At 39.5% G+C, this 11371-nt stretch overlaps 1 protein-coding gene across 1 annotated transcript in view; it reads left to right on the top strand.

Annotated features, from left to right (window-relative positions):
- The first annotated feature begins 1152 nt into the window (after positions 1-1152).
- Positions 1153-11371, top strand: part of LOC108442583 (chromodomain Y like 2) — a 51862-nt gene continuing 41643 nt past the window's right edge. Inside the window, exon 1 of the mRNA XM_017722701.2 lies at positions 1153-1505. Within this exon, the coding sequence (XP_017578190.1) occupies positions 1482-1505 (24 nt within the window). The 5' untranslated portion in view covers positions 1153-1481. The remainder of the gene's footprint in view (positions 1506-11371) is intronic.

The following is an 11371-nucleotide window of genomic DNA, read 5'->3' as shown; positions in this document are numbered from 1 at the left end:
TTTTTTTTTTTTGCTTGTAACATATTGTCATGATAGTTAATTGTGGCATCATTATTGCTACTTTACAGTCTTAGCTGTATGTGTCAGCTTACACACTTAGAAAAGACAGTTCTTTATGGGTTCCTTAGTAAAAGCAGTGGTTCTATAGAGAAGCCTTTGCATGCTTAAATGTTCCTTTAATAGTTCTTCGTGATGTAGAATGTGTTGTATACCTTTTTATGTTTTAATACCCTTAAAAATAGATTATTCTTCAAAAGGTTCTTTGGTTTAAAAAAAAAAAATTCTATATATAATCATGAACACTCAAAGCACACCTCTGCATCATTAAATGGTTCTTTGCGTAGTGAAATATTTCTTTATGATAAAGAACATTGTTCTAAACAGTCCCACTCAGGACTTGTTTACAAATGGCACATTTGTAGTGCTATACACTCTTAAAAAGATGGTTCTTCAAAGAGCATGGTTCTATATAGAACCATGGAAACTCAGAGAATCCTTTGATTAATTGAAGGTTCTTTGTGTGGTGAAATGGTTCTTCAGATTGATGGAGAATGCACTGTATAGAGCTCTTTATAGAACCTTTTTGAAAAGGGTTCTGCTGTTGTTATAAGCTTTGTCGTGGTAGCAGAACCCCTTTTGGTGCTATACAGAACCATTTTCAAAAGGCTTCTATTTAGAACCATACTGCACATTCTCCGTCCATCTAAAGAACCATTTCATGACACCAAGAACTCTCCAAGCATGCAAAGAACTCTTTCAGCATGCAAACAGTTCTCTGAGTGTTCACGGTTCTATATAGAACCACTGTTTTTACTACAGAACCACTGAAGATTGCTACTCTTAGTCCACTACTCTCCTGCTGCTCTTAGTCCACTGTGACAATCTACATCTACTACGGCTAATTGTTGGTTGAGCTCGTATGTGGAAGGCGCTGCGGTCATACATTAAACATCACGGTATGTTGAGAAATATGGAGCAGGACCTCCAAAACACTTCCAAACCCAGCCTACTGACGACGAAACGGCGCGTTAAGAACAACAGTTCGACCAATTATCAATTAAGGGCTACTCAAGCCGTTGGAATAAAGTTGAAGCGACCTTAACCCACTTGCTTGGGCGTCAAAATGGCCGTTTTGCACCATGGGGGCGTCTATTAACGCTGCCTTCAGCTTCGGAGGACTTCCTCCACAGACAAGCTCACGGAGCTCATCAGCAGGAGCAGTTTGAGTAAAGCCGCTCTCCGGTAGACAGACAGCACCGCCCCGTCCTCCCATACGCGTTTGTTTTTTAACCAAGGGCTCAATCCATCGCAGCCGTGCTCGATTGACGCTGCCTGCTGATCTGCTACTGCGGCTGGCTCCCAATAACGAGGCCAGTTTGTTAATACCCGTCTATCGGGGCTTTTCTCCGGTACACCGAGCCAACGAGGAGAACGGGAAAAAAACCCCGACGAGGGAGTCCGTAAGAGCGCCCAGCCCAAGGATGGCTTCGGGGGAGCTTTACGAGGTAAACCTTCGCTCCTGTCAAAGGGATTCACTTCTTAAAATTGACGAATGGAGGAATTAGGAAGTGAGGGGAGGTCCTCCTCCTCCTCCTCCTCGCATGGAAAAGCCGAATCCGACGTCCTTAAGCCCTTTAACAGGCGAAACTATCCTAGCCTCCACGCGAAGGACAGTCGAGATGAGGCGTTGAGTTTGTCTCGTGTGTTTTTCCGCCTCGTTCGTACTTTTGTGGGCGCAGAGCCGGTGAATTGTCCTAGTGAGAGAAAGACGTGTGAGGGTCTGAACTCCTCGTCGAGCAGTGTTAGAAGTGGTGATAAAAGTACAGTGCTGATGGGTGAAGTGACTTGGGGGGTATGGAGAGAGCACTGGCCGGCTGCTTGTGTGAACATTTGTCTATGTTCAGCCTCTTCTGGCTCTCTAAGACTCGCGCTTTGGTGCTCAGCTGTCATTAATGGGCCGTTCACCGAGTTTTTCGGTCTGCCGAAATAAAGTGACTTTGTATTCATTTGATAAAATAATCGTTTTAAACAGAGTCGCTACCAGGACACTTGAATAGTTGTTGCGGCTGAGTGAAGTGTGAAATGTTGAGGCGCCAGCAGTAACACTTCACATATTACTGTGTAACAGTGTTTGTCTTTTAAGAACTAGTCTGGACCAAAGGGGTCATTGTGAAACTTCATTTTTCTGACCAAGTTTTAGGAGCAGCTATAAGTGGTTTTCACGCTTCTGAGTCTGGTAGTGTTTGTCATGCTGGCTGAGTAATACCTCTGGCGTGGAGTGCTGATATCATGGCGTCCATGTTTCAGTTTCTTTTCACGGCATAACGTTAATGTTATAAACCCAAGACCCTTTCCTCCTGAGCTTGTAAGAGTCACACATTGACGCCGAGTAAGATAAACAGGTCCTGGCCTGAAATGTCTCCTGTATTCTTGTTGTATGCTTAACCAGCAGTTTAAGCATGGAGACTTGATGTTTAAAGCTAACCTGTGGTGCTGCTCAGGTTCACTGCTATTTCTGCTTCCTCTTAACATTTCTGAGGAAAGTGTTGAAAACACTGGGTCGGTCACCTGTGCGCTTGTGTGGGAATGTCCCACAGGTGTCTCCTAAAGCTTTCAGGAGAAATGGGTTAGGATGGGCTCTGTCTTGACAGAAAAATCACATGACATGAAATCAGATTTCTCTCGTTTTTTTTTTTTGCCATTTCAAGTCATTTTTCTACACCTTTATTCCACATGTGGATTTTGGGTTTTTATTTTCCATTTGTGAGTTTTGTCACATCATAAGTAATTCATCACACTTTGTGTAATGTGGTGGTGTAACATGTCATTCATGTTAGGTCACATGCTGTCATTTCATTCACATTGTCACATCTTTACTTGTGAACATGTGTTTTTTTTTTTTTTAGGCACTTCATATACACTGATTAGCCATAACATTAAAACCACTTCCTTATTTCTATGCTGATTGTCCATTTATCAGCTCCACCTACCATATAGATGCGCTCTGTGGCTCATACTTTGCTAGCCCTCCTTCACTCTGTTCTTTGGTGGTCAGGACCACCACGGAGCAGGTACTATTTGGGCAGTGGATCATGCTTAGCACTGTAGTGATACTGATGTGGTGAAGTTGGTGGTGTATTCTCAGTCCAGCAGTGACACGAGCTGTTTAAAAACTCAGTTGCATTGCCATGTCAGATCCACCTGTCCTAGCACAACATACACCACAATATCAGAGATGCTGCTGTGCTGCGAATAGCCCACCACCCAAATAATACCTGCTCTGTGGTGGTCCTGTGGGGGTGTTTGTCACAGGGTGAAAGGGGACTAACAAAGTATGCAGAAAAAAAGGTGGACTGAAGTCTGTAACTGTAGAACTACAAAGTGGTGATAAATGGAGCTGATAAAATGGACAATGAATGTAGAAACGAGGAGGAGGTTTTAATGTTATGCCTGATTGGTGTAGAATCTCATGTGACACATGAACGTAAACTAATTTCTATACCTTATTCACCACCCTTTGATTAGAGGGGCAACTTCAGATACGTGTTGTTAAATGTTTAATCATTACATGGTTTAAACCTTTGGTCTCTCCACTTATTAAATACCTGCATGTGTTGTAGGTTAGAGCCTGCAGCTAAATGTCACCCCTTTTTGTATTCGATTGACTTGTATAAGATGAGATTGCATTGCGAAGTCCTGACTACTGTCTGTGAATGTTGATTGTCTTTTGATGGGCACTGCATGATAAGCTACAACATATTAGATGTAAGATGTTCAACAGAGACCTGTCAGAGTCAAATAAGACATTGAACTGAAGGTTTTTTTTTCAATCAGATGTTAAGGTTTATCATCACTAATGATGTGAAGGGCATCATTCAGATGTAATAAAATCAATAAATTAAATAAAACACTCAAATTATATTTATAATAACTAATAGCTGGAAAAACTGCCTTACAGTCATAGTCAAAAGTTTGGACAATTGGTCAAATTACCTGTTGATTTTCTAAAGAAAAGTAAGTGCATATACAGAGAACACACTTCTGCACATTCTACACTGTGTGCACAATTATTAGGCAAGTCTTATTTTTAAGGATTATTTTTATTAATCACAAACTACAGTGCTCTTGGTTAAGCCAAAATGTTAATAAACCTCAATCATGAATGTTTAAGAAAGTCAAAGTGAGGTATTGGCTTTCTTAGGAGAATATCTATATGTGCACAATTATTGGGCAACTATAATGGTGCAGAATTATTACGCAGCTAAATGAAAAACACTCACTTTTTTATTTTCATCTGTTCAAGTGAGAATTATAAACAAACAACGCAAAACTTTCCAATAAACATTTCTGATATATATATATATATATATATATATATATATATATATATATATATATATATATATATATATATATATATATATAAAAAAAGTGACCAATATAGCCACCCTTCTTTTGAATAACAGTGATAAGCCTTCCATTCATGGAGTCTGTCAGTTTCTTGATCTGTTGACGATCAACTTTTTGTGCAGCAGCAACCACAGCCTCCCAGACCCTGTTCAGAGAGGTGTACGGTTTTCCTTCACTGTAAATCTCCCGTTCAAGAATTGTCCACAAGTTGGGTTCAGGTCAGGTGAGGAAGGGGGCCATGTCATAAGTTTTTCATCTTTAATGCCTTTACTGGCGAGCCATACTTAGATGCATGTGATAGAGCATTGACCTGCATAAAAATCATTGTCTTTTTGAAAGACGCAGACTTCTTCCTGTACCACTGCTTAAACAAAGTGTCTTCTAAAAGCTTGCAGTAGGCTTGGGAGTTGATTTTATGTGTCTTGTTCAGTGGTGGTGGGTTTCAGCCTTCCTTACCTTGGCCATGTCTCTGAGCACTGAACATCTTGTACTTCTTGGTTCTTGATTCTTCTCAAATCCTTGGCAGTTATTTTGTGTCTTTTTTTTCTCAACATATTTCTTGTGACCCTGTTGACTATTTGCAACAAAACGTTTGATGGTTCTGTGATCACGCCCCAATATCTTAGCAATTTCAAGAGTGCTGCATCCATTTGAGATACTTTTGGTAATTTTTGACTTTTCAGAGTCAGTTCAATCTCTTTTTTGGCCCATTTTGCCTGAAGAAAAAAGCTGCCTAATAATTATGCACACCTTGATATAGGGTGTTAACCTCCTTAGGCCACACCCTCCCTCATTACACAGATACACATCACCTGCTATGCTTAAATCCATTAAGGAGTCAAGTTTATCCAGCTTGGAGTTAGAAAATATGCCTAAAAAGGATAATATGGTCAAAATACTCACTTGTCTAATAATTGTGCACACAGTGTAATGCACTACTGCTGTTTATCTGCTGAGTGTAACATATTGAGGGAAAAACTAAAAGATAACATTTGTCCTGTGCAAATGTTATGACATATCTTGTATTTCTTTTCCTCGCAATATGTTAAATGTTAAACTAAGCAATATAATGGAAATTGTGCACTAACGTTTGCAAAGAAAAGACATATTTATGTTTTTATTATAAGACATATTTATGTTATGTGTTAACTTATTGCACTTTGACCAGGGATATTCAAACTTTTGAATACGACTGAATGTGGTATTGTTTTTAATAATAAATGAAAACTCTCCTCTTTTGGTGGAGGGTTGTTAATGTGTGAACAGAAACCCATTCTTTTATAGGTCATAAAGTAAAGTCAATATAACTTCTGAGCAATAGAAAATAATTGGAGCAATGTGAGTTGAAAGGTCTGGGAATAAAGTACTATACCTATAAACCGTTTGTAGATATTTGACTTGGAGATTCAGAAAACCAGACAGAAGGTCTGTGAAAATGTTGACTGCTTAATGTTGTGCTTGGAGTATCACAGCATTCAGTGACAAGTTAATATTGATATTTTATTGCCTAATTGTTGAGGATGAATAAAAAAAGCTAACACTTGCATATGTTAATTTGTTACACTGAACCACGAAGAAGGAGCTGTAACTGTTCATGCACATCTGTAGAAGACCATCCATCCATCCATTTTCTAAGCTGCTTCTCCCTCAGGGCTGTAGAAGACTATTATAAGCAAAATGTACAGGCAGGTTTATGAGGCTATATTTAGGCAGTCAGATCAGCTCAAAAGTAATTATTTACTCAATAAAAATTAAAAGTCAAGGGCTTATGTTTGTTCATGATCTGTAGTAAAAATTCACCTGGATCACTGCTGAGAGCTTCTGATTTGTTCTTAAATAATTCAGATAACGCTATCAGTTGTTACATTTGTAACCTTTAGTGAAATGTAAGCTCTTCTACATAAGCTTTGAATGGCTCAGTGCCCACTCCCGACCGAGGCTTAGAGCGTCTCACCTTTCCTCTTTGAATTCATTATCTTCTTAAAGCATGGAAGTGCTGTTCTGCAGGTGCATTATTGTTGTACCGTTGACAGTCATATACAGTGTTATTACAATAAGAGAAAGATCTCAGTTACCACAACACTTTCAATATAATAATCATCTCTGCAGTGTTGTCCTCATAACTTTGGTGTGCGGTGATGTAATTCAGTTCTGCTTCCGTGAACACTGCTTACATAGAAAGTACGTCATCTCATCCTTTTCACTACAGTTTTATAAATGGATTGTGCAGTTTTCTGTCTAGTCTTAGGCTTCTTAAGATCTTCTCAAGATGCCCTTAAATCTAGATACCTATGAGCATGAGTTGATTAAAAGTTTTTTGTTTTTGGCAGCTTGAACTTTGTCAGCACATACTGAAAGTAAATATAATATAACAAAGTATTCTTTCAGCACATTCTGAAAGAAAACCTCCATTTCTTGCTCTGGCAGTGCAATACATGTACCCTGTCAATGTGCTAAGAGATGTTCCACATAACTGATCTAGGGCTGATATGATTACTTGATTAAATAAAAGAAAATTTTACATTCTCATTGAATGAAAATTGATCAGGCTGTCCACAGAGCATGATAACACTGTGATCGGCAGTCTGAACAGCCTTCTTAAATCACTTCATCACTGAAAGAGAGGAAACCCACATGAGCAGGATCTCTCTAATTCACATGTGTTTGTAGTTACAATGTATTTGAAGTAAAATGAAATGTTTGCTGATGGACATTGCATGTATTATTCAGTTATTTGGCAAAATCATGCCTAAATGAGTTGATTTCTACGATAACCAATAATGACATCTTTAATCTTAGCTGTGTTGTGCTGCTTACTGGATAACAGTTCAGTTTTTCACAAGAACACGAAAATCTCACAGTTGAAAAGGTTAGTTCTTCTTGCATTCATGTCACAGATTAATGACTTTTTAAAGAATCATTGCAGGGTGAAACAAAAACAACAACAAAGTAATCTGAATAAATCACTGACCAAGTATTTAGGCAATAAACCAGTTGACCTATGTACACCAGCCAAAGCATAATGAACAGGTGGAATATGATTACCAGTCTAAGTACACTTTAGATGGATTGTTACTGCAAGTTTAAGCTTACTTTTATGTAAAAGACTGGTTTTCTTTCATGGCTTTGTGTGATTTAAGGCATTGAGCTAGATACAGTGCTGTGCCTGATCAACATATTTATAGCCACCTCTTATCGACGTGAGCGAGGTACAGTCATGTGCCATAAGGAGTGTCACCTAGACAGATTAATGTACAGGTTAGCTAAAGAACCAGGACAGTCTGCCTTTTTGTTTGTGATCGATAATATAATGTGTCGAGAAAGAAAATGAAAGGTAAGCCAAGTTCATGGATTTACTAGACTGAAAAATGGAACAGGTAATCAGTAATTCAGAGGCAGCAATGACTGGGCTGTGCTAATCTCGGCCAGACTAAAATAATTCCTAAAGACTGAACTGTGCCAGAACTGTACAGTAGGATGGTTCCATTTTCTGATTATCTCTGCTCTTCTCATTTAGTAGTTTAGAAGTATTAGAAACTCTGAAATGCATTACAGAACGAGCTGCATTTCCCAGGCTGAGATTACGAAAGAACATTGCAAGTAGTCCATCTTGAGATGTAGTTGGATATTTTGTGTCTTGAATAAGTAATAGCATACAGATACACTGATTTCTATCAGAGATGTTGATGTCTGTATTGGTTCTTGGTTTCAGCAGGTAATAGTGTGCTGTATTCTGGATCTGTTAGCTGAAATATGCAGTCTATTTTATGTTAATTAGACTTTTAATTGACTGACAATTGTCCAGTTAATTTGATTCTGAAATTGAAGGGCTACAGATTTATATTGCAGTAATAAAATTAATTATTTTTCTCTCTCTCTTTTTTTCCGAATAAGATCATCTCTTCATCACTTTAATTTATTTGTCTTTGTGATGCCAAAATACTCCAATGAAGTTGGGACTTTGTGTAAAACATAAATAAAACCAGAATATGATGATTTGCAAATCCTTTTCAACTTATATTCAATTGAATACACTACAAAGACAATATATTTAATGTTCAAACAGATAAACTTTATTGTTTTTTGCAAATATTCACTCATTTTGAATTTGATGCCTGCAACACGTTCCAAAGAAGTTGGGACAGGGGCAACAAAAGACTGGGAAAGTTGAGGAATGCTCAAAAAACACCTGTTTGGAACATTCCACAGGTGAACAGGTTAATTGGAAACAGGTTAGTGCCATGATTGGGTATAAAGGGAGCATCCCTGAAAGGCTCAGTCATTCACAAGCAAGGATGGGGCGAGGTTCACCACTTTGTGAACAACTGCGTGAGCAAATAGTCCAACAGTTTAAGAACAACTTTTCTCAATGTGCAATTGCAAGGAGTTTAGGGATTTCATCTTCTACAGTCCATAATATCATCAGAAGATCCAGAGAATCTGGAGAAATCTCTGCAAGTAAGCGGCAAGGCAGAAAACTGACATTGAATGCCTGTGACCTTCGATCCCTCAGGCGGCACTGCATTAAAAACCGACATCATTCTGTAACGGATATTACAACATGGGCTCAGGAACACTTCAGAAAACCATCGTCAGTGAACACAGTTCGTCGCTCCATCTACAAGTGCAAGTTAAAACTCTGCCATGCAAAGTGAAAGCCATGTATCAACAACACCCAGAAACAGCGTTGGCTTCTCTGGCCCAAGCTCATCTGAGATGGACTGACGCAATGTGGAAAAGTGTCCTGTGGTCTGACGAGTCCACATTTCAAATTGTTTTTGGAAATCATGGACGTTGTGTCCTCCGGGTCAAAGAGGAAAAGGACTGTCTGGATTGTTATCAGCTCAAAGTTCAAAAGCCAGCATCTCTGATGGTATGGGGGTGTGTTAGTGCCCATGGCATGGGTAATTTGCATATCTGTGAAGGCACCATTAATGCTGAAAGGTACATACAGGTTTTGGAGCAACATATGCTGCCATGCAAGCAACGTCTTTTTCAGGGACGTCCCTGCTTATTTCAGCAAGACAATGCCAAGCCACATCCTGCACGTGTTACAACAGCGTGGCTTCGTAGTAAAAGAGTGGGGGTACTAGACTGGCCTGTCTGCAGTCCAGACCTGTCTCCCATTGAAAATGTGTGGCGCATTATGAAGCACAAAATACGACGACGGAGACCCCGGACTGTTGAGCTACTGATGTTGTACATCAAGCAACAGTGGGAAAGAATTCCACCTACAAAGCTTCAACAATTAGTGTTCTCAGTTCCCAAACACTTATTGAGTGTTGTTAAAAGGAAAGGTGATGTAACACAGTGGTAAACATGCCCCTGTCCCAACTTCTTTGGAACGTGTTGCAGGCATCAAACTCAAAATGAGTGAATATTTGCAAAAAACAAAGTTTATCCGTTTGAACATTAAATATCTTGTCTTTGTAGTGTATTCAATTGAATATAGGTTGAAAATCATTGTATTCTGTTTTTATTTATGTATTACACAATGTCCCAACTTCATTGGAATTGGGGTTGTATATTTATACATGTGTAGGTTTTTTGATATCACAATGACAATTAAAACAACAACAATTACAGACTGTAGTCCATTTGTTTCTTTATTTTGTTACTTTGTTAGCCCCCTTTTACCATGTTCTTCAGTGGTCAGGACCTCCATGGACCTTCACAGAGCAGGTACTATTTGGGTGGTGAATCATTATCAGCACTGCAGTAATACTGACGACGTGGTGGTGGTGTATTAGTGTGTGTTGCGCTGGTACGAGTGGATCAGACAGTAGTGCTGCTGGAGTTTTTAAACAATGTGTCTACTCTCTGTCCACTCTATTAGACATTCATACCTTGTCAGTCCACGTTGTAGATACAATCTTGTACCTTGTAGACACCTTGTAGAGACAATCGCTCATCTGCTCCTGCACAGTTTGTGTTGGTCATCCTCTAGTCCTTCAACGCTGCCCGCAGGAAGCTGTTTATTGGGATATTTTTGGTTGGTGGACTATTCTCAGTAGTCACACTGAGATGTTTAAAAAGTCCAGCAGTACTGCTGTGTCTGATCCACTCAGACCAGTGCACAATGTGAATGTTAGCAAGGATGATAGGACTGATACAAAGGTCAAGTACTAATGTGACAGTTAAGGCCTTGTCCAAACTTTTTCTGTAATATTGAATATACAGTCAGTGATACACTAACTGAGGTTGTGTTTTATTCTTTTCACTTCAAAAGTCAACAAGATATGTAATTTGGCTTCAGTGCCCAAATTTGGGCGGCACGGTGGCGTGGTGGATAGCGCTGTCACCTCATAGCGAGGAGGGCCTGGGTTTGATTCCCCTGCCGGGTGACCGGGGTCCTCTCTGTGTGGAGTTTGCATGTTTTCCTCGTGTCTGCATGGGTTTCCTCTGGGTTCTCCGGTTTCCTCCCACAGTCCAAAGACATGCAGTCAGGCCAATTGGACATGCTAAATTGCCCTAGGTGTGAGGTGTGTGAGTAACAGTCTGTGTCTGTCTGTCTGCCCTGCGATGGACTGGCGACCTGTCCAGGGTGTATCCTGCCTTTCGCCCAAAGACTGCTGGAATAGGCTCCAGCACCTCCCTCCCCCCCCCGCTACCCTAACAGAGAAGCGGCTTAGAAAATGGATGGATGGATGGATGCCCAAATGTTTGCATATAACATTAATCTTGAAGACAAAACAATACAACAGGCTGTTTCATTTTAAGGGACAAAACGAGGTGGAAAATGGTGAAATAAAAATGAGTTATGACTGTTTTTGGTGTGTAAGCCCACACAAATGTCATGTCATATGAATAAAATACAAGAAAAATATGATAAATAGGTATATGGACCTCTAATTTAAATGGGTCATTCTGCACTTTAAACTTATAGTTATTGTTTTGAAGTTGGAGTACTGGAGTACAGAGCCAAAACAACAAAAACTGCTACGGTCCACATTTTAAAGGA

Source organism: Pygocentrus nattereri, chromosome 7 (genome assembly GCF_015220715.1).
Source record: "Pygocentrus nattereri isolate fPygNat1 chromosome 7, fPygNat1.pri, whole genome shotgun sequence".
Lineage (NCBI taxonomy): Eukaryota > Metazoa > Chordata > Actinopteri > Characiformes > Serrasalmidae > Pygocentrus > Pygocentrus nattereri.
Note: the sequence above shows the minus strand (reverse complement) of the source record. Positions and strands in the feature narration are given on the sequence as shown.